The sequence below is a fragment of the Pleurodeles waltl genome, chromosome 10 (assembly GCF_031143425.1).
Source record: "Pleurodeles waltl isolate 20211129_DDA chromosome 10, aPleWal1.hap1.20221129, whole genome shotgun sequence".
Lineage (NCBI taxonomy): Eukaryota > Metazoa > Chordata > Amphibia > Caudata > Salamandridae > Pleurodeles > Pleurodeles waltl.
Window position 1 is genome coordinate 4,326,392 of NC_090449.1, and position 24,066 is coordinate 4,350,457.

Sequence of the window (24,066 nt, forward strand, 5' to 3'; positions counted from 1 at the left end):
ACTTGGTCCTGCACCTCTAGAAGGGTGGGCAGTGGCTCCTGCCCCAACCAAACTCTCCATCTGGAACTGGACTCGGTCCCCTTCTTTTGCAGGTCCTCTTCTGGCAGAATCCATCTTCAGTTTCTTCCTGTCTTGCTTTAGTCTTGCATTGTCCTTCTGAAAAGTTTCTCTGTGGGTTTGGGAAAAAACAGGTATTTACCTCTCTACTCCTGGTAGCTGGGGGCCACTCTGGTACTTACCTTTTGGGGGCCCTTGTTCCACCAGCTCCCCTGTACAGATCTTACTTGAGTGGGAGTCCGACCTCCACATTCTACTTTTTTAGTATATGGTTTGGTCTCCCCCTAGGGCTCCCATTACATACTGTTGTTTCACTGTTTTCTATTGCATTTCCATGCCATTCCCTAAGTAGTAGTGTGTGTGTATATAATTGTGTTTACTCACCTGCTAACAGAGTATTGCCTATGTTACCAAATAAAGTACCTTTATTTTTGTTACACTGTGTGGTTCTTTAATGTGTGTAAGTGCTGTGTGACTATAGTGGTACTGCATACGCTTTGCTTGTTTCCTAGATAAGCCTTGGCTGCTCAGCCACAGCTACCTCTAGAGAGCCTGGCCTCCTAGACACTGCCTACATTACTCTGGTAGCGGATACCTGGACCTGGTATAGGGTGATAACACCTTAGGTACACCACACACCAGGCCAGCTTCCTATACCATGAACCAAGGCTAAGTCAGAAATCGGACCCAACATCTCTATACTTGTCGGCCTGGCTCCTTAATTAAATTAATTCTCCAAATTAGACCTTCTGCCAGAATGCTGAGAAATATTAGCAAAAGTGAGGGCCAATACCACCAATAGAACCTAGAAGTTTAAAAGGAGACGCTTCTGCCTGTGGTGCGTCAATTCAAAAATCCACCGTCTTACATCGCCGACGGAACAGATACTCCCTTATTTGCTTCACCTAGCAAAGTCCAGACTATCTCATTTATCCATGAGAGTGCTTTTGGCGGCAATTTTCAGGTTTAGACGTTCTCAGGATGCACCTTCTTTATGGTCTACCCCAGTGGTTCCCAACCTTTTTACTTCTGTGGACCCCCGACTTTATCATTAATGAAACTTGGTGACCCCCACTGAATCATCATTGAAATCCGGGGACCCCCAATGAGTCATTACTGGAAGCATGAGACCTAATATGTCAATATTTGTTAATATTTTTTTATTTTGTAAGCTGTCGCGGACCCCCTGAGAAGGCTTCGCGGACCCCCAGGGGTCCCCGGACCACAGGTTGGGAACCACTGATCTACCCGAATTGTGAAATCATTTCCCAAGTGCTTCTATAGAGCATTCCCTCCTGTTCGAAAGTCTCCACAATTGTGGTACCTAAATGTAGTAATAGGACAGCTCATGAACCACCATTTGAGCCCATTCACAAATCTGAGTTAAAGTACCTTAGTTGGAAAACATCACTTTTACTGACTCTCACATCAGCCAGGAGAGTAAGTGACATCCAGGCCCTTAACATCAAAGACCCTTTTCTTCAATTCACATCAAATAGCGTTATACTTCGAACAAATCATAGGTGTATACCGAAAGTCCCATCAGATTTCCTTCTCAATGAGCCATTGGTTCTCCGAACGTTCTTCTTAATCCACAAACCGCTGCGTAAAAATCACTACATTCCCTGGACATTAAAGATGTCTAAAATTCTGTCTACAAAGAACACATCAAATACGCAAAACAGACCAGCTGTTTGTAGCATATGAGGATGTAAGGAAAGGTTTTACAGTATCAAAACAGACCATCGCCAGATGGATTGGGCTAACACTACAATTTAGTAATTTGCAAGCTGGGAAGACGTTACTGAGCAAGGTTAAAGCTCATTCTACCAGGGCTGTTGCCACATCCGCAGCTCTTTTTGCTGGAGGGCCTATCCAGCATATCTGCTGTGCAGCAACGTGGTCCCGCAGGTGGTGTTCACGAAGCAATATTGCCTGGTTGAAGCCTATATTACGGATACCGCCGTCAGACAAGCAGTGCTGAGACATCTATTCCATTGAGGTGAGCCAATATTTTTTTCCCAACTTCTGCTAAATGTATGTTATAATGACATAAGTATTAGTATTATAGCATTAGTATTACCATGACTGATTGTATTGCTCTATATTCTGATTCAAGCATGTGAATCTATGAAAGATCCAATAATGGAGAAGAAAATGTAGCTATAGATCACCAGGATTGGAATCTTTCATAGATTCACGTGTGGCCCATCCTCCTCCCCATAGAGGCTCCCCTCAAACATATGAGTACTTCACACTCGTACTAGAAAATCTGAGGCTCTCAGCATCTGTGGGGAGTGTTCTTTGAGGGTGCTGTCGCCTGATTGGTTGTAGTTCAAGTTTGGTTCTTTTTTTAAAAAGTACAGAGATAGGCTGTGACAGTGACTGTCTATTGCCATTAGGGCCTAAGGTAGTTCAGCTACTGCTATATTAAAAGATGCTGTGGGACTCCCTCCTTGACCACAGGAATGTTTCAAGCGCGTGACAAATAACAACCAGTGGGTCTTAGACCTGGTTTGATTTGGCCACACACTGGAATACATCCAGACACCACAGGGGTGTGGAATTCTTATATCTGAGTGCCTAGGACAAATTGTTTAGGTTGAAGGACAACAAGTTTTCAGGTTTGGTGTGTCTGTGGGCCAGGAGGGCCCAGCCCCCTGCAGTGCGGGGTCTTTGGCTGCCAGTTTAAAGTACCACATTATGGAGTAGGAAAGGGAATAATGTCTACAGTTGAGGTAAATGGGTTCACATGTTAATACTGTTCAAACTTGTATTTATGGTTCAATAATGCAAAGCCTTTAGTATTAGGGTGAGCGCTCTAAAGGAATGTTGAAAGCTCAACTGCACTAAGGACAGTAGACCCAGTAAATAAAATGTGTACACAGATTTTCAAAGTTTAACAATATGACGCTAAGTATAATGCTCCCAGAATGCTCTCTGATTAGATACAAATTTTCAGACGCTTGAAAGCAAGATTGGTAATTCTTTGCTTTCAAAATAAAATTTTCACAAAAAATGTAACTACGAAAAAGAAATGTTTTGCTAAACTACTGTGAAATTTTAGGTACCATTTATTTGAAGCATCATTTAGTAAACTGTGTTGATGCATGCTAGTATTTCCCAAAAATTTAATGGAAAAACTGTGTAACCACTATCAACAAGATTATGGGAAACATAAAAATAAACAAGCATTGGCAAAGCCAATAGGTCTGGCATTGGTGGTCAGTCATTTGGTTCTGTCAATGCGTGTCTTGTTTTGACAGGGCTTTAGTAAAACTTTATTGTTGTGGATGCTGCCGGGCTCCACCATTGGACCAAACATAGGCAAAATGCAAAAATATATTTTGGTCCCAAAAAGCACACATTGCCACAGTAGTACCTGGCACTAAACAAAACTACTTTGTGTGGTGATATGCTCCTTTTGAAAGAGCAGAATGCTGTCACTCACACTAAAGTCAGGTGATAGACAGATAGAAACATGGATAGTTTCAATAAAAACAAAATGTCTTGGTTAATGCCATACCTAATTAGGGGGCAGTTCTTAAAAAGTCACAAAAGTGCACTCATGGTATGTCTTTGCATTATTGCAGATTTACATATTTTATTAATTCACAAGAATTCACAGAAGTAGACCAGGAAATTGTACTCCTAGAAAATATTTGTCAACTATATTTTAACCTGATCGAATATGCATGTCTAGTTTCCGCATCTGCACATCTGTTGAGCGTTCACAAGTTCACTTTCCCTCCAACCACTTTTTCCCCAACCCTGGAAGAAGTTTCACTTCTGCTCTTGTCAGGAGTACATTTACAACCTTTCTCACTATAGGAAAACATTAGAGAAGAGCTGGTGAAAACCCTTAACACATGCAGGTTAGTAGGCTTGCTCAGACTTAAAAGTGAATTCCAACCCTGAAACTATTGCTTACCGCTGCCTCCAGCCCCAGTATGTAGATCTGTGAAAAGGTGGCATAATAAGGAAATTGCTAGTGCGCAAGCCCTACTGTAGTATCAACCCTGGCATAATCAGAGAGGCTATTATTAAAGCTGTTCTGTAATGATATTGCTGCCATAATTTGTGGTCGCGCTACATGGTACCAAAGGGACGAGTAGATTTTTTTACAGGACAAGTAGATTTATGAAACAACCTGTCCCATGGACAAGTAGATAATTTATTAAATTACACACCCCGCACCTCCTTCAACCCCACCTCAAACCTTCATACAAAAACATCTGTCACTCCTCAAGTTGGAGGTGAGAACCATGCTCAAAAAAGGAGCTACACAGAGAGTTCCTCCATTCCAGAGAGGAAAGGGTTTCTATTCCTATTTCTTCTTAACTAGCAAGAAGTCAAAACAATGGAGACTGATTCCTGATTTAAGAAATCTAAACAAATATCTTAAGAAACAGTTGTTCTGCATAGTAACATTACCAGATATATTGCTGCTCCTTAACCAAGGAGATTACATGTCATCCATAGATCCCTAGATCTTCAGGACACATATTTCCATATCCCAATACATCATAAAAATAGGAAATATCTAAGGTTCACAGTATCCAGCAGCCATTATCAGTTCAAAGTGCTTCCGATCCGCTCCTCACATTTTTACAAAGTGAGTTTCCCTTATAGCAGCCTTCCTCAGGCAAAAAAAACAGGACATTTTCCCCTTCAATGACAACTAGTTGTCAAGGCTCCTTCTAACCAGGAAGCACAGATGCCCTCAATGGCCTGCATACACCTATTCAACGAGTTATGCCTCACACTTCATTCATACAGATTGGATCTTCAACCATCATAGCGGATAACAATCCTAGGAGCCACGCTAGACACAGTGCTCACCAAAGCATACCTCACAGCAGAGAGGCATCAAAAAATCATGACTTTGGCAAAAATAATACAAAGAAAAAAGTAACTTTCCGTACGCCTCTACAAATTTCTGCTGGGATTGATGCCATCCCGTATCCATCTAGTTCCATATTGTTGTCTATGAATGCGTCAGCTTTAAGAAGAGTTAGATATCCAATAGATACAAGCTAAAGGTACCTTGGACAACTTCATCCAGGTCACCCTGACTATGATCAAAGCCCTCATTTGGTGGACATAACCAGCAGATCTGTCAGCCGATCTGCCCTTTTTAATTCAGGCTTCACTTTTGGTCATCACTATCGACTGTTTCCTAGAAGGATGGGGAGCTTATCTTCAAGATCTACTGGTCAGCGGCAAATGGCCACCCTCTCATCACTGCTTCCACAGCAATCTACTCGAACTTAAGTAAGTCCATCTAGTTTTGCAAGCTTTCCTTCCCAGAATACAGGAATTCAACAGTTTTCATTTGGACAGGCAATACAACCGTGATGCACTACATCAACAACCAACGTGGCATAAGATCTTACCTGCTATCCCAGGAAGCTCAACAATTCTGGAAATGGTCCAGTGCAGAACATGTACTTTGGGATCAGAATGCTATAGCAGACACCCTGAGCAGACTTAAAACATCTTGCATGATGAGTGGGGTTTGGATTAACAAATTCTGGATCAGATTTTCCTCCAGTGGGACAAACCAAATCTGTACCTCTTTGCAACTCCCCAGATCAGGAAACGCCTTCTCTTCATAAGCTGACATCCTGAGTTCGGGGTTGTGGGGGAATGCATTTTTGATCGCATGGTCTGGAATCTTTGCCTATGTCTTTTCTTTAATTCCTCTCCTCCGAAAAGTCCTCAGGAAAATGAAGACCGAATCACGCAAAATAATTCAACTCCAATGTGGCCACACCACAGAACTTCTCATCCTCTCACAGGAGCATCACATTCGGCTGAAACCGATTCCATCTCTGCTAACAATGAGCCAGGGACAAGTGCTGCATCCAGACCCAAAATCACTTCGATTACTAGTTTGGGTCCTGAATTCAACAAATTTGGCCTTCTAAACATTCCATCAGGCTGCAGGGACATACTAGCCATTGCTCGGGCAGACAGCAGCAATAAAACCTATTGCTTCAAGTGGTAAAGATTTTGCGTATGGTGCCTAGGAGCTAACGGGCATCCTGTTTCATTTTCACCCAAAGAGGTACTAACTTATCTGCTGCACCTTCCTTGTTCAGGCCTGGCACAGGCCTTGATTAAAGTCCACCTAGCAGCCATTTCTCACTTTAGCAAATCATCCAAGATTCCATCACTGTGGTCTACTAGATTAATTAAGCAATTCCTCAAAGGATTATTCAGAACATTCCCGCCAGTGAGGCCTCCTCCTCCTCTGCTTTGGCAGCTCAACACTGTGCTTTCACAGCTAATGAGAGATCCGTTCGATCATATCTATAAGGTGGATATCAAATTTGTTTCCTGCAAGGTAGCTTTTCTTCTCACTTTAACTTCAGCAAGAAGAGTCAGTGAGATTCAGGCTTTCACCATTCTGGGATGATAGGGTTATTCTGTGCACAATCCCTAAATTCATCCCTTAAGTCCCATCAGACTTTCATCTCAATGAACCTGTGGTTCTCAAATAGTTTTTTCCAAGTCCTCAAACGTATGCAGAACGAGCATTATACTCTTTGGAAATCAAACTGTCCTTAAAGTTCTATTTAGAAGAAACTAGGAGTTTTGCACATCCAACAAACTCTTTGTAGCCTAAAGCGCTCCAAGAAAAGGTTTTCCTTTATCAAAACAAATAATCTTCAGATGGATCTCGAGTGCCATTCTGTAGTGTCAACAGAAGGCTGCCAGACCTATAAACACAAAAGTGCATGCCCACTCAGCAAGAATTATATCTACTTCCATGGCATTGCTTGCTGGTGGGCCACTGCCAGATATATGCTGAACAGCAACCTGGAAAAATACGCAACCTTTACGCAACACAACTCCTTGGACTCTGCAGTTCTCAATGATGTGGCAGTGGGACAAGCCGTATTAAGACATTGGGGGTCATTATGACCTCGAGGTACCGCCGTGCTGAAGACCGTCAGTGGTGGCAGTCTTCCGCGCCGCGTATTATGACTGCTGGCAGGCCGCCGTCCTTTTTTGCACGGTAAGCCGCCAGCAGCCATACTGGCGGACGGCGGGAATGTGGAGGTTGCTCAACCTCCACTGCCACATCAACAGAACACATGATTCGGTGTGGCGGTGTTCTGGTGACGGTGTTCTGGTGGCAGAGATGCCCCCATGGATCCCGTCCCCTCCCGGAGGATCAACGGACAAGGTAAGTTGATCGTTCGTTAGGGAAGGGGGTGTGTTGTGTGCGTGCATGGGGGTGTGAGAGTGTAGAGGGGCTGAGTGAGTGAGTGTATGCGTGCAGGAGGGTGCTGTATGTATGGGATATGTGTGCGGGTCGGACGGTGTGCATGTCTGTATGTGTGCGGGTATGTGTTGTCGGGGTGTATGTGTGCGTGTAGGGGTGTGTGTATGTGCATGTTGGGGGTGTGTGCGTGTAGGGTTTGTGTATATGTGCATGTTCGGGGTCGGGGTGGGGAGGGGGGTTGTACCACCTTTGCTGGGGGGTGGGGGGTGTTGGGGGAGGATTCGTGGGGGTAGCGGGGAGACCCCTATCAGTGCCAGGGAATTAATTCCCTGGCACTGATAGTGCCTACCGCCATGGATCTCATGGTGGCTCCCAACCACCCGAGATCCATGGCGGTATGCAGGGTCCTGATACCGTTGGTGGTCTAGTGACGACCGCCGGGCTGGAGACCGCAATCTCCAGCCCAGCGGTTCTCACCGCCATGGCAGTTGGAATGGTGAAGTGGCGGATGACGGCGGCGGTCATAATTCCATTTTTTTTCCTGCCGGGCTGTTTGCGGTCTTACCGCCGCTTTACCACCGACCGCCAAGGTAGTAATGAGGGCCATTGTTTCCAGTGAAGATGAGCCGTTCCTTTATTATGCCATCTTCTTACTTGTTACACACATTTTACTTCTTATTTATACGTATATGTGTAATGTGTATTCTTCAAGGGAGATATGTTAAATTGAAAGCAAAATGTGCTTGGTTTTACTGCGGTTTAGTCTGTTTTCAAGCATGTGAATCTATGATAGTTTCAATACTGGAGTAAGAAAATAAGTTACTTACCTGTAACTATAGTTCTCCAGTATTCAAATCTTTCATAGATTCACATGCAACCCACTCTCTCTCCATAAAGGCTCACCTTCTTTCCCTAAGTACAGTTTCAAGTATTCTCATTTGTGCTAAAAAAGCTGAGGGACTGGAGCTTCTGAGAGGAGCGTTCTACAGGGTAGTGCAAACTGATTGGTTGAGACTGAAGTTTAGTGCTTTTTTATATAATGATATGTTACTAAATTGAAAAGCCTAGGGCCTTTATGCTCTATGTCTAACATTATATTGCTTTTTTAAGGTACCGGGGACTCCCATCTCGATGAAGTGGAATGATTCAAGCATGTGAATCAATGAAAGATTCCAATATTAGAGAACTACAGTTACAAGTGTGTAACTTGTTTTCTTATTTTCCGCACTGAATTGGATGCAATATTAGGTGGGGGGAAAGCTAAAATAAAACCCTTTTTGACTTTAAAAATTGAGAGTCTCACCGAGACAGTCACAAGTCTCCTTTCGGGTCCACAACATCTCACTCTTCAGTGAGAGCTTACTCACCAGCATTATCGGACTCACCCCTAGCGAGGGTCTCTCCGATGGATGATCTCATCACTTTCATTGACTTACTTATCAGAGGGACAGCAAAACTGAATATTGACATTCCTCCATCAGTCATATTTGAAACTCTCCACCACAGAAGGGCTTCCAGACCACTTCTACCTACGGTTCTGGAGCCTGCTATGCAAATTTTTCTGACTCCAGCTTCTCTACGCGCTGCACCGTCACGTATACTTAAAAAATACAAAACCCCTGACCAGGATCCACTTTTCCTGTGATCTGATCCTCCTCCAGATTCTGTGATTGTAGGTGCTGCAAGAAAAACTCATACTGCGGCGTCATCATCAACAGTGTCCCCAGATAAGGACAGCAAACAAATTGATTCTGTAGGCAAAAAGATATGTAACATCTCCGCATCCTTTATGAAGGTTGACAGTGGCTCTGCATTACTGGGGAGGTACAACAGATCAATTTGTGTCTCGCTGTACAGATTTATGAAAAAGTTACCTAGAGAGAACAGGCAAGATTTCCTGGATATTCTTGAAGAGAGTGGCCTGGTTGCAAACCAGATCATCAGTGCTGCTGCTGATGTTTCTAACCTTGCAGCTCATGGATACTCTGTCTGGATTTGTGCAGGACGCTCCTCCTGGCTCCTCCCTACAGGCCCAAAACATGAGGCCTAACAGAAAGTCTCGGTTCCGAACACATGCGTATGATGAGGTGGTGAAAATGAGATCAGAATTAGATACGCTCAAAGCCTCGAGAAGCGTAAAGAATTCCAGCGCATTTTCTGACCCTATTATCAGCACTCTTACCAGCAGAGGGTTCAAACCCCTCACTGGATACCGCATCAACAACATCAAGCCCGATCACACTACCACCCCCAATGAATAGCACTTGGAAAAGGAATTCCCCGTCCTCCAACATTTTCTTCCAAAACACAAGCAAAGCAATGAGTGATTGCTTCCCCCGTGTCCATTTCCTGCTCTGGTTTTGGGGAAGTATTGTCAAACACTTAGAAGAAAAACGCAAGTTAACAAATGACAAGTGGGTCTTGAATATTGTTCAAAATGGTTACTCAGTCAGGTTCAAGTCCCCTTCTCCTACTGAGAATAACATCCTGTCATCTACAGGTCTTGTAGCCAAATGAAGTAGACACTCTGCTCCAAAAAGAAACCATAGAAGAGGTTCCATGCTCACAAAACAGAAGGGGAATATACTCATGCTACTTTCTGTTCCAGAAAAAAAGTCCTGAATTGAGAGTACAGACCAATTCTAGACTTAAAACTTCTGAACACGTTTATCCACAAGAAGAAATTCAGGAAGCTTGCCCTTCACCAGATCTAGCCCCAGCTCCATCAGGGGGACTGGATGTGTTTCATCGATCTTCAGGATGCCTATCTCCATAGTCCGATCACCAGGAAACATCAGAAGTTGCTTCAGAGTGGCATCCAGGCACTGCCAGTACAAAGCGTTGCCATTCAGGCTCAAATCAGCACCTCACACATTCTCAAAATGCATGGTAGTAGACACTGCATACCTGCGGAGGAAGAAAATATTTGTCTACCCATGCTTAGACGACTGGCTGATCAAAAGCTCCTCCCCAGTGCATATGCATGAAAACTATCAGATCCGCCGCAAAACCCGACAGGATCTAGGCTTACAAGTCAACTTGAAATGGTCTACACAAGTTCTGACTCAAAAACTGCACTACCTGGGAACTATTTTGGGTACAAAACACGCAAGAGTGTATCCTTCGGAGGAGACATTCTCCTCAATCAGCCGAAATGTTGCACTCTTCTCCACACTCCTCGTCCATCTGCCAGACAAGTGGTGTCGCTGCTGGGGGTGATGGCCTCTTTCATTTTCATTGTCCCCAACGCCAGATTACACATGAGGCCCCTATAATGAGCTCTGTAAGATCAGTGGTCTCAGTCTTCAAACCTCTAGGAGGACAAAGTGGGCCTGTCACAAGATGCCAGACAGTCGCTCAAGTGGTGGTTGCAGAGTTAACACCTTCTGGTAAGAGTCCCCTTTCAAAAGGAACTTTCCACACAGACCCTTGTCACGGATGCTTCCCTCCAGAGTTGGGGAGCTCATATGGGCACTCTACAAATTCAAGGCTTGTGGTCGGATAAGGCGAGATGTATCACATAAACATGCTGGAGCTCAGGGCAGTCCATCTCACCCTGAAGTCTTTTTATCCATCCATAAAGACAAATTCTCTCCTGATACAAAAGGTCTACACAACCACAATGTATTATTTGAACAAACAAGGAGAAACTCATTCCTGTCAAATGGCTACTGGCCAGGGGCCTAGCAATCTCCACCATTCACCTGCAAGGGGCACTAAACACCCAAACAGACTCTCTAAGTCACAGCTTTACAGAAGCTCACAACTGTATTCTAAATGAAGACGTCGTGCAAAACATCTTTCGGGAATGGGGGCAACTGCAAATCGACCTGTTTGCGGATGAAAACAACAAAAAAAGCCCAGACTTCATATCCAGGTTCTACTGACGCAGAACAAAGGAAAATGCCCTTTTGATAGACTGCTGCAGGACATTTCTTTATGCCTTTCCCTCCATTGTGTTGATCCCAACAGTCATCAACGCACTGTAGAAAGCCTAGGACCAAATGATCCTGATAGCTCCAAAATGGCTGTGCCAGTGATAGTAATCAGATCTCCTCCACCTATCGTAAAGACCGCACAAGAGGCTGCTGTGCAGATTGGATCTCCTCTACAAAGTCGGAGGGAAGATGTTCCATCCTAACCTTCCTTCACTGAGCTTGACAGCATGGCTCCTGAATTTCTCCAGTATAGACATTTAGGTCTCTCACAGGAGTGCATTAACATTCTTACAGAGTCCAGAAGACCATAAACCAGGCGTTCTTACACTTTTAGATTAAAAGATTTTACATGTGGTGTGTTCAGAATGACTTCCATCCCCTCCCAGGGCAGGAGGAAGTAATATTACCTTATTTCCTCCATTTTGCAAAATCTGGTCTACAGTTCACTTCTATTAGGGTACACCTTGCCCCGATTACTGCGTCCAGGAAGTTCCCTACGCAGAGATCATTCTTCACAATACCCTTAGTAAAGGACTCTTAGAGGATCCAAAAAAGGTGTTCCCACTTGTCCGCAACCCCTCTCCTCCTTGGGAATTGAATGTGGTGCTTTCAAAACTGAAGGCTCCACCTTTCGAATCAATATACAAAGGATCCTTGCAACACCTTACCTGGAAAACTGCTTTTCTGGTAGCTGTCACTTCGGCACATAGAATAAGCGAGATTCAAGCTCTCTGTGCCAAAGAACCTTGCACTGTGTTCCATGTCAACAGGGTGGTGATGAGGACTCATCCAAGTTTTCTTCTCAAGTTGGTGTCTGATTTCCACTTTAACCAGATGATTTCACTCCCTTTCATTTTTTCCCAATCCCTCCACACCAGTGGAAAGAGCATTACACTCTTTAGATTCTAAGAGAGTATTGAACTTCTATTTGGACAAGACCAAAACTATCAGACAGTCTGTCTGTTTGTTACCTATGGCTCTATGGAGATGGAAATTGCTGCATCTATGCAGACCATTTCTAGATGGATAGTTTCTTGTATTCTGTTCACCTACCAGTTAGCTAACAAACGGTTACCTGCCAGGCCAAAGCCAACTCTACATGGGGAAAGGCGGCAACAGCAGCCTTACTAAAGCATGTTCCCATCTCCGAAATCTGCGAAGCTGCTACCTGGAGATTGGTGCATACTTTCACCAGGCATTACTGTCTACATTGAGGCACTAAGACAGACACCCAAGTAGGGCAGGCCTCCTTAAGTATTCTATTTCAATTATAATGATAGCTGTTTGTGCTTGCTCTTGATTCGCCCGCAGGGGTGTGGGATGGGCTTCCTACTCTATTCAGTGCTTAGGACTATAGATGAGGATCCCCTGAAAGAGAAGGATAAGTCACTTACCTGTAATCCTAGTTCTCTTCCAGGGGAATCCTCATCAAAGTCATAAGCAACCCGTCCACCTCCCCGGACCAATCTTTCATGCAGTAGTCTATACCTGTCGTTAGTTTGCTCTTCATGTCTCTGTAAAAAAGTACTGACCTAACTGTCACCTAATAGTCAGCTCTAGGGCATGCTGGGATACAAGAGGTCCTGGAGGTCTTAAAGGCACAGTGTCAGTATTTCCTTGTTATGCTTTTAATGCAGCCTATTGGCTAAAAATGCCTTTGTATTCCCTTGCAGGTTTGTCTTCAATAAAGGTTGTGTTTTTGCACCTTATGCTCTCTCTTTCTGATTTACAGAAATGCTTGAGTCTGGTAAGAGGAAATCTCAATGCAAATTGGGCATTTTTAGCCTTTAATATAGGCTGCATCGATGTATGCTTTACATATATATGTATATTATAGATTTAATATGTGCTCTGGGATCCCCGCACATGGGCGGGAATATTCAGTGCTTATGACTCTGATGAGGATTCCCCTGGAGGAGAACTAGGATTACAGGTAAGTAACTTATCCTTTCTATGAGAATGTTTCCCAGTGCACCCCGGCGGATATTGTCTCTGACTGAGCTAGGGTAATCAGATTTTGAAAACCAGTATAACAAATAGTGGAACAGGCTGGAAGCTGTCAAGGACCAAAGACACAAGGAAGCGTGGAAGGGTGAACGCCGCAGTCACAACAGTTTGTAAAATGTTCACATCAATAAAAATAAGTATTTAAAAAACATACTTATGATCCTTTTCCTCACATTTTAACCTCAGCTGCATCCTCTGATCCATGTACTTAACCATTCTCTATATGGCAGGGTGTCCAAAATACTTTGAAAAGGTCTGCATTTTCTCACTTGGACTTCATCTTTACAAACTGTTAAAGTTACTTCAGCTGGCAAAAGAGCAGAATCACGCCATTGTGCCTGTTGCACTGAGGAGTGAAAGATTCTATAATTGATTCAATATAATAGTCAGCCCAGCACTTCCTCTGTCTATAATTTAAGCAAGTGCAACCACCCCACGTCTGGACAGATTTTCAGAAAGTCGTGGCTTTTACTGTTATCTGAACAAAAGCAGGCAGTGGCCATGGGGAGCATGGCCCCACCGACCTCCTGCGTTGCTGATGAATGAAGGTTTGCACTAATTTTAAGGAATCTCATCACAAAAGTGATATCAAGCAAGAGAGACGCTGGTTGAAGTGGACATATTTGTTCTTTTGATGGTGTTAAGCATGCATGCTCAGTCAACCATCCACCCAAACACGTATTTAATATGACCTAAAATGCTTGACACTAGGGCAGACCACGGAACAGTGAAGACTTTTTGTGAGTTTGCCAGTGTTGAGACGTGTGTAATGTGTTGTTTCTTTTCGCCTTTTCAGAAGCAAACTTGGGAAAATGAAGTGCTGGTGAGTGCTGAGCCCAAGCGTCATCGTGTTTCTTTGCATGCTGCTTGATGAAGGGCATTTTACGATGTATTTTCCCACCGCAACGTACTCCGCTGTAATAGGCACTGTTCCCTGGCTCTCCTAGCCCCCATTCTATTCATAGTCATGTCCGAAACCCACCTTTCTCTTCTTCACCTCAGTACCTTTCCTTCTCTGTCCCCTCAATAGGCCCCCGTTGCCCCTTGATCTGCCCTTCTCTGTTCTTTGGATCCACCCTACGGGACCCCCGGATCACTGTCCATTAGACCTGACCCTCTGTGATCCCTGTATTACCTCCTCATTGACCCTACAAAGATCTTCCTCATTCTGCTGTCTAAATCTGCCTCTTTGTGTCCTCTGGGTTTCCAGTGTTTGACCTGTCTTGCTCTGTACTATCAGACGTCACCTTTCTGGCCCATGCATCATCAATCCTTTGCTCCCTTGGATCTGCCTCTCTAAACTCCTGTATCTACTCCTCTCAGACCCCCCTACTCCACACCCATCTCACCTATGTCAGACCCATGGAGGTGGACCTCTTTACCTCTTGGACCTGCCCCATTCTGACCTCCTGAATCTACCCCTCTCAGACCCCCTGACTCCAAACCCTAAGTGGAACCCATGGAGGTAGATCCCTCTGACCCCCATGGACTTGCTGCACTTCCACCTTCTAGATCTATCTGTCTCAAACTCCCTTGATGCTGCCACCCCATGTCACCTGTTGGTCTTCCCCTCTTCGACCCCCCACTCAGCCTTTCCCGCTCGACTCCTGATCTTCTCCTTTCAGACTTGTTGATTTGAATCTATGTGCATCTGTATTTGGGACTCCTTTGTTTTGTCCCTCTCTAGCCCTCTCAGATTAGATTGTCTGTGACCTCTTAGCTCTGTCCTTCTCTGAACTTTGGGATTACCTTTCTTTGCCACCTAAATTAGGTTGACATAGGCCTGCGTCTCTGACTCTCCAATCATGGTATTCTCACAATTTTTGGATCTGCCTACTCTGATCTCTAGATTTGCCGTCCTTTGACCTTTTGGATCTGCCTTTTCTAACCGCCAGGGATCCTCCCCTCATGTACCTCTGGGGTCTACTGACTGTGACCCCTGGATCCACCTGTCATTGAACCTCTAGGTTTTCTGTCCTTTGGCCCAGTACTTGATTGTGCCCCCTGGATATGTTCTATGTGATCTCCAGATTCCACACCACCCCACCCCCTCTAAATCTTTGTGTTTGCTCTTCTCTTTTCCATTGGTGCAGCCGGCAGATAAAGCGATGTAACCGTGCCTTTCGACGGAAGTGCCGGGTGGCAGTGAAGTCAGTGACATTTTATTGGATCGTTCTCATCCTGGTGTTCCTGAATACTCTTACCATTGCATCGGAGCACTACCTGCAGCCAGATTGGCTGACTGAGATCCAAGGTGAGCCTAGCACCAGGGGCTATGCAGCTCTTCTCCAGTGTTTATGTGGTCTCTGGGTGCGTTTATTTCTCTCGTAGGGGATTTCCATGTATAGTCATGAGCACTGAATAGTTCCGCACAGCTGTGGGGACCCCGGAGCACTGTTCTGAAGTGTATTCTTAAGTGTAGATGTTCGCCTTTCTTGAGAAAGGCCTGCAAAGTCACTTAAGAATGTCAATGTGCAGCCTAGAGGAACGGCTACAAAGGCCAAATTGTTCATTCTTTTGGTTGAAAAAAGGATACTGTAGTATAGATATACATTTAAAAACATGTTTATTCTAGAGATGAAGTAGAAAACATCTTTCACAAACCTTTTTACAAATTCAAAATAAGGATGAAACAATGCAGGGCAGTGTAGCCCATAGGCTGCCATTATACAGAATGTAAATAGAGCTGTGCCTTTAAGAAGAGAAAGTCTTCCTGTATCCCATCATGCATAGCAAAAGGCAGTTGCCTCAGTTCTTTTTTCCGGCTCCTTCTGACAGGACCCTGAAGCATTGAGCTCCACCTATTTATAGTTTTTGTTTTACTAGAATTCAACTAAAATCCTTTGGATTTCTGTTTCACTCGACGTTTTTCACCCAGAGTGAATGTTTTCTGTCCTTTTTTGTCAAATTCTGACAGAAATTTTAGGCTTTTTTCCACAACATGCCTTCTCTTTTTGATAAGTGCCCTAGCTGTGGCAGGAAAAAGGCCAAAACAGACCCACATCAAGTCTATATTATTTGCCTGCCGTCATCTCATAAACCTGATGCCTGTGACATTTGTGAAACCTTCTCCAGGCGCACCCTTCGTGACAGGGAGAAAATTTGTCTTCAAGCCAAGGAGGACAGTAGACGGAGGAGACAATCCACCACAGAGCGAGGAGAAGGTCAGTCTTCTAGCAGGGCTCTCACTTTGTCCTCTGGAGCAGCTTCCAGATCTGCTCAAAAACGTCACAGGTCCCCGACGACGTCGAGAGCATCGACGTCGAGACAAGGAACGGCACTGATATGCTCGCCGTCGAGAACCAGCTCGCCGTCGAGCAAGAGGCATCGTTCGCCGTCGAGAGCGTTATCATAGACGAGACGGCGTAGACATTTGCCTTCGAGAAGTTCCCTGTCCAGGTCACCGTCGGCGCGAAGGGGAAGATCGACGTCGAAGGACAGTACTCGCTGTCGGAGACGATCGACGTCATCCCACCGACGTCGAGGCAGATCACCGTCGAGGGGTTCTCAACGGCGAGAGGAGGCAACGGCGAGAGGTACACGTCGGCGTCGTACTTCGACGTCGAGAAGGCATTCAAAGAGACCAAGGAGGGTTTATACCACCTTGGAATCCTCGGCTTCTGTGATTCTCTTGCCACCTTCACCTCAGCCTTCTCCTCAGCCATCTCCTCTACCACCGACACCTCTGGCATCTACAGCTCCTCCGCCGGTACCTCTTTCGGAGGCCGCCCCAGTGACTCCTGCAGAATCCACGAGACAATCATGTCATTCTTCGAGACGTTCCTCTGCGTCTAAACACCGTCATCGGCATGACTCGTATCACAGGTCTCCTCGTCCCCACCATAGACACTCCTCTTCATCCACAAGAGATTACTCTCCGATGTTATCGGACTCCCCGTCTCCGAGAGTTTCTCCCATAGATGATGTGAATACTTTTCAAGAGGTATTAATTTGCGGTGCTACCAAGCTGAACATCCCTCTGGCAGTACCCACTCCAACAACTTCTGTCATATTTGAGACATTACACCAGCGATCTTTGGCTACAACGTTACTACCGCTGGTCCCAGGGTTACTTGAACCGGCAATGGACGTTTTCCTTACACCGTCCACAACCAAGACTGCTCCTTCCAGACTCATAAAGAAATACCGTCCTCCGGAGCAGGACCCTTTATTTCTGAGAGCGGATCCAGCGCCTGATTCGGTGGTAATCGCGGCTGCTAAAAAGTTGCATTCAACATCTCCGTCGTCTTCTTCTCCACCAGACAAGGAGAGTAGAAAAATTGATGCTCAACCTCAGCCATCACCATGAAAGCGGCTAGTGCCACTGCCCTGTTGGGCAGGTATGATTGCGTCCTTTGGGATTCTGTGCTACGATTACCTTCCTAAAGATAAAAAGAAGGATTTCTTGGAGATTGTAAACAAAGGCGCCATGGTCTCCAACCAAGTGATTAGTGCGGCTGCAGACTCCTTTGTGTTATCTGCACATAGTTATTCTCATGGCATATCCTTAAGAAGACATTCCTGGCTACGCCTTACTTCACTCAAGCCAGAAGCGCAACAGAGGATACAAAACCTTCCTTTTTTAGGTTCCACTTTGTTTGGGTCTCATGCTGACGACGAGATGTCTAGGATGAAGACAGAATTAGACACTCTGAAGGCAGTGGGCATCGAGAAGCCAAGAGAACAACGGAAAACATTCCGTCCCTACCACCGGAGATTCTTCGCTCAAAGGCTTCAAACACTGCAGTGGATGCCTCCGAGATCCCAGCGCCAGCAACACCAGAGACCTTTTTTGACCCAGCGAAAACAAACAACGGGTCGCTCCACACCACAAACCGCCCAAACAGGTCGTCAAACATCCGCGTCTAAATCCTGAATCCTTATTTCCCCCTCCTCCGTTACCCACTCCGGTAGGGGGAAGTATTTTGTATCATCTGGGAGAGTGGCAACGCATAACATCAGATGCTTGGGTTTTGAATATTGTACAGAATGGCTATTGTCTCAGGTTCATAAACCCTCCGCCTTCTGTTTCACCCAAACCGGTGAAATACCACCTCGACGCTCTCAAAGTAGAGGTAAGAACCCTATTACAAAAGAAGGCGATAGAACCTGTTCCTATGAACCAGCAAGGAAAGGGAATCTACTCGAGGTACTTCCTGGTACCAAAGAAAGAGAAGCACAAGTTTCGACCCATTCTTGATCTAAGAATAGCCAACAAATGGATTTGCAGGGAAAAATTCAGAATGCTATCCTTACACCAAATCTATCCCCAACTTCATCAAGGCGATTGGCTCTGTTAAATAGATCTCCACGACGCTTACTTCCACATTCCCGTTGTCAAAAAATATCGGAAGTTCTTAAGATTTCTCGTCGGAAAAAGCCATTACCAGTATACGGTGCTACCCTTCGGCCTCAAGTCAGCACCGAGGACGTTTTCCAAATGCATGGCGGTTGTGGCAGCCCATTTAAGGAAACATCGGATCTTCGTCTATCCCTATTTAGACGTTAGGCTCATAAAAGCATCCACATACCTAGAGGCCCAACAGCACTTCAATTGGACCTACCATCTACTCCAGAGACTGGGTCTTCAGGTCAATCTCTCCAAGTCCACGACATCACCTGTACAGAGGTTGCACTACTTAGGCGCCATCATCGATACCACTCAAGCAAAGGTGTTTCCTTCGGAGGAACAACGTTTATCAATCCTCCAGAAGTGCCAGCTGCTCGAGAAAATCCCTCAGGCCACTGCAAGAGTGATATCCTCTCTCCTGGGGTCGATGGCGTCTTGCATCTATCTCACTCCCAACGCTCACCTCCGTACGAGACCTTTACAGGAGTGCCTAGAAAATCAATGGAATCAACTAGTAGACGATTGGGAGAACAGCATCATTCTTTCTCCCCATGCCATTCAATCCCTCAAGTGGTGGTGTTCTCCGAGCAATCTCCTGAAAGGGATGCCATTCCACCAGCAGCCTCCCACTCAGACCATAGTCACGGATGCATCGCTGCTCGGATGGGGAGCGGATATGGATCACCTTCAGATTCAAGGCACTTGGTCGCAGAGGGAAAGACTATATCACATCAATCTCCTAGAGTTACGTGCAGTCCATCTTGCGCTCAAGGCCTTCCTCCCCGCATTGACTGCGAAAACTCTGCTTCTCCAAACAGACAACATGGCCACCATGTATTACTTGAACAAACAAGGGGGCACCAGATCCAGGACTCTGTCTACGGAGGCCCAAACAATTTGGCATTGGCTTCTAGCCAGGAACTTAACAATAATAGCAACTCACCTTCCGGGCATACAGAATGTCCAAGCGGATGCCCTCAGTCGAGCAATCTTCTCCATGTGGGGTACCCCTTCTATAGACCTTTTCGCAACCCCAGAAAACAAAAAATGCCAAGACTTCGCCTCCAGGTACTACCATCCAGGAACATTGGGGAATGCCCTGTGGATAAACTGGTCAGGAAAATTTCTTTACGCCTTTCCACTGCTTCCCCTGATACCCGACAATCCTCCTCAAGCTGTCCCACTCCAACACCAAGATGATTCTCATCGCCCCGGAGTGGCCACGCCAGTGGTGGTTTCCAGACCTTCTACACCGATCACTCCGTCGACATATCAGATTACCTTGCCGCCCTGACCTTCTCACGAAGTTTCGAGGCCAGATGAGACATCCCAACCTCTGGTCTTTGAATTTGGCAGCATGGCTCCTGAGCTAGTGCAGTATTGTCACCTTAATCTTCCTCAGAACTGCATGGAGATTCTAAGGGAGGCAAAACGCCCTTCCACAAGAACAGCTTATGCCTTTAAATGGAAAAGGTTCTGCATATGGTGTTCGGACAAGAACTTTGACCCCACAGCATCCGGAGAAGAAGCTATTCTTCCATATTTATTACACCTGGCGAAGTCTGGCTTACAGTTGTCATCAATCAGAGTACACCTTGCAGCACTAACAGCATATAGGAAAAGTCCTTCCCACTCCTCTTTCTTTAAGATTCCAATCATAAAAGATTTCCTAGAAGGTTTAAAAAAGGTTTTTACTCCTACTAGACGTCCATCTCCTCCATGGGAGCTTAATATAGTCCTTCCGCGTCTGATGCTTCATCCTTTTGAACCAATACACAAGGCATCCCTCCAGCATCTTACCTGGAAAACTGCTTTTCTGGTTGCAATCCCTTCAGCTCGCAGGGTTAGTGAGATCCAGGCCCTTTGCGCTCAGGAACCTTATACTGTTTTTCATTCCTCAAAAGTAGTAATGAGAACACATCCTAAATTTCTACCTAAAGTCATTTCAGACTTTCACTTAAACCAGACCATCTCCTTACCGACTTTCTTTCAAAATCGATCTACTTCTGCTGAGAGAACCCTACATTCTCTCGATGTAAAGAGGGTTTTAAAATTTTACTTAGATAGAACAAAATCATTGCGCAAATCACAACAGCTGTTTATTAACTATGGCCCAGTTAGGACAGGTCTGGCCACCTCCAAACACTCCTTATCCAGGTGGATTGTCTCATGTATCTTATTCTGTTATCAGTTAGCAAATAAATCCCTTGATGGCAGGCCTAAGGCCCATTCCACTAGGGGCAAAGCAGCAACTGCTGTTTTGATGAGAAACATTCCGTTAGCAGAGATCTGCAAAGAGGCTACCTGGAGATCTGTCCACACCTTTACTAAGCATTACTGCCTTGATTCAGATGCTAGGACAGATGCTCAGGTTGGACAGGCCTCTCTTAAGAATCTCTTTGCGTGATTTATTGTTTCTTTATTGTTCTGTCTACTCCACCGCGGTTATTGGGATGGGCTTGCTAATCTATTTAGTGCTTATGACTATACATGGAAATCCCCTACGAGAGAAGGAATAGTTTCTTACCTGTAACTCCAGTTCTCTCGTAGGGGTATTTCCATGATAGTCATAAGCGACCCTCCCTCGTCCCCAGTGGAGTTGACATGATAGTAACTATAATAATAATATTAATAATGAAAGATATATTCAGACTTCTTCATGTCATATTACAAGCCTACAAAAAGAACTGAGGCAACTGCCTTTTGCTATGCATGATGGGATACAGGAAGACTTTCTCTTCTTAAAGGCACAGCTCTATTTACATTCTGTATAATGGCAGCCTATGGGCTACACTGCCCTGCATTGTTTCATCCTTATTTTGAAGTTGTAAAAAGGTCTGTGAAAGATGTTTTCTACTTCATCTCTAGAATAAACATGTTTTTAAATGTATGTCTATACTACAGTATCCTTTTTTCAATCAAACGAATGAACAATTTGGCCTTTGTAGTGGCCTTTGTAGCCGTTCCTCTAGGCTGCACATTGACATTCTTAAGTGACTTTGCAGGCCTTTCTCAAGAAAGGCGAACATCCACACTTAAGAATACACTTCAGAACAGTGCTCCGGGGTCCCCACAGCTGTGCGGAACTATTCAGTGCTTATGACTATCATGGAAATACCCCTACGAGAGAACTGGAGTTACAGGTAAGAAACTATTCCTTCTACCTGATTATGGGTGGGCAAGTGGGCATGTCTTCCTGTGGAATGATGGCTTGAAAAGTGAGCCTACGATTATGTTTCTGTGCAGACAAAAGTGGAGAGTCTTGAATCTTATGCAGATTTCTTATGCAAATATTTCAAGTGCTGCACACTGTTGAGATTTAAAAATATAATGGTATTGTTTTCTCTCAGGAGGTATTAGTTCCAGTGCATGCCCCACTGATCAGTACCTTGAGACCCTTAGGTTTTAGACACTTTGTAATTCTGGACAATATCACCAGACACAGTGGTTCACAAAATACATCAATAATGGTCTTTTCAAGATAAATCCGGAAGGGGGAAAATATTTTTCTGCAACAGTGCATTAAAGTTAGTGGACAATAGAAAGGTATTTGATAAATCATAAATATCTACTGCAGCACCAAATAGGCAGAGGTTGTTTTGCTGAGACAGACTGGGAAGGGCCCGCTTGCTACACAAAATATGCGGCTGCGTGGCAACACTAACTTTGAACTTAGAGACTCATCTATTTAAAAGATCTTACAGCAGCCAACAAAGGAGTGGTGTCCTCAGACCTGCAAGCGATGCTCTATGCCATGTCAATGGAGAGTGCTTAAGTTTCTGTAAGTGGGATGTCTGATAAGGTATCATGTCCTCGGATTGGCTCAGCAGTTGCTTCCATTCACTTGAGTGGAGAGAACAGCTTGCCCCTTAATCAAAGGGTGGTATGCAACAGAAAGCTTCCATAACAAACATACCAGCTCCTTGTCAAAGGTGGCTCTAGGATGTTGTGAATCAGATGTTCTCAAGCACATTTTCCATAAGGACACAAAGTTGATTAATGAACTTGTGCTAAAAAAAACAAATAACTAAAATGACACTCTACTAAGCCAAGAGAGAAATGCTCATGTATAATATCAGGAAGCTGCCATTAACCTACACTGCCTTAACAGAAATCATTGTGTAACTGTCTAACAAGAAAGCCCATGAGTTGTCCTAAGTAAAAAAAATCCTTAAGCTATAATTTGCAGTGTCTGACGCTAACAGAATTCCAAAGATACTGGGACTCTAGCAGATCAGGACTAGCTGACCAGAGCAATGTTTCCAAATGATAAGGGAATTTGAATTTTAACCTCTTGCTTCTTTAAAAACCTTAAAAGGGTAAAAGAGCTAGGGTCTATGTACTACTTATTGAGAGGGAGTTCTCCTGTGTAATTAATATCGACCCCGGAGAACCCATGCCCTGGGGCCCATCCTAAACATTGTATTTCTTGGGGGGAGGGGAGCCATGCGTGTACACTCACCCCTCACCCTCTCACCCCCATCCCTAGGCCTGTTCTCAGCCCTGGGGACCCCTTTCCCCCTAGCCGGGCCTAAACATTTTAGTTTTTGGGGGAGGCCCCCACCCTTCCCAGGCCAATCTCGGCCCCATGGACCCCATCCCCCTGGGCCCGACCATGTCACTGGGTGCCCCACAGGCCACCCAGTGTGCAATGGGACCACAGGGAGCCTGAAGGCCCGTGGTCCCAGCCGGCTGCATTCCTTCTGCGGGAGCTGGCATTGTTGTCTGCAGGCAGGAAAACATAGGAAACCTCCGCTCGCAGCAAGTGTGAGCTGTATAACAGCTCTCACTTGCTGGAACCGAATCGGAGTGTTTGCTCTGACTTGTGAGAGCTGTCAAAGCTCCCACCAAGTCAGAGCAAACAGCTATGTCTCTGAGTGGGCACACTAGGACATTGCAGGAGCCAGCCCTGGGGGGTGGCAGTCCCCAGGGCCATTATTGGTTCCACTCCAACATTTCAATTAACCCTAGGCGTAGGAAGCTGGCCTGGTGTGTGGTGAGCACCTATGGTGTTATCACCTTATACCAGGTCCGGGTATCCCCTATTAGTGAAGTGTAGGCAGTGCCTAGGAAGCCAGGGCTCCCTAGAGGTAGCTGTGGATGAGCAGACAAGACTTACCTGAGAGACATGCAAAACTTATGCAATACCACTTATAGTCACACAGTACGTACACACATGAAAGAACTACACAGTGTTACAAAAATAAAGGTACTTTATTATAGTAACACAAATACTAGAATACTGAATAGGCAATCCCTCAACTGGTGGTAAGTAAACAAACTATTATATACACATTAGCAAACAGTAAAGAGCACAGAAAGCAATAAGCATTTGAAAAAGTATTGGTAAACAGTGAGGGCCGTAGGGGGGGACAAACCATATGCTAAAAAAAGTGGGATGTGAAGGGCAGTCCCCCACCCAAGGAAGTGGAATCAGTAAAAGGGAGCTGGAGGAACTAGGAACCTCAAGAGGTGAGTAC

The 24,066-nt window shown here is 45.1% G+C and overlaps 1 protein-coding gene across 1 annotated transcript in view; it reads left to right on the forward strand.

Moving 5' to 3' along the window:
- CACNA1F (calcium voltage-gated channel subunit alpha1 F) overlaps positions 1-24,066 on the forward strand; it is a 1,139,147-nt gene that overhangs the window by 337,905 nt on the left and 777,176 nt on the right. Inside the window, exons 12-13 of the mRNA XM_069209307.1 lie at positions 14,033-14,059; positions 15,330-15,490. Coding sequence (XP_069065408.1) covers positions 14,033-14,059; positions 15,330-15,490 — 188 coding nt within the window. The remainder of the gene's footprint in view (positions 1-14,032; positions 14,060-15,329; positions 15,491-24,066) is intronic.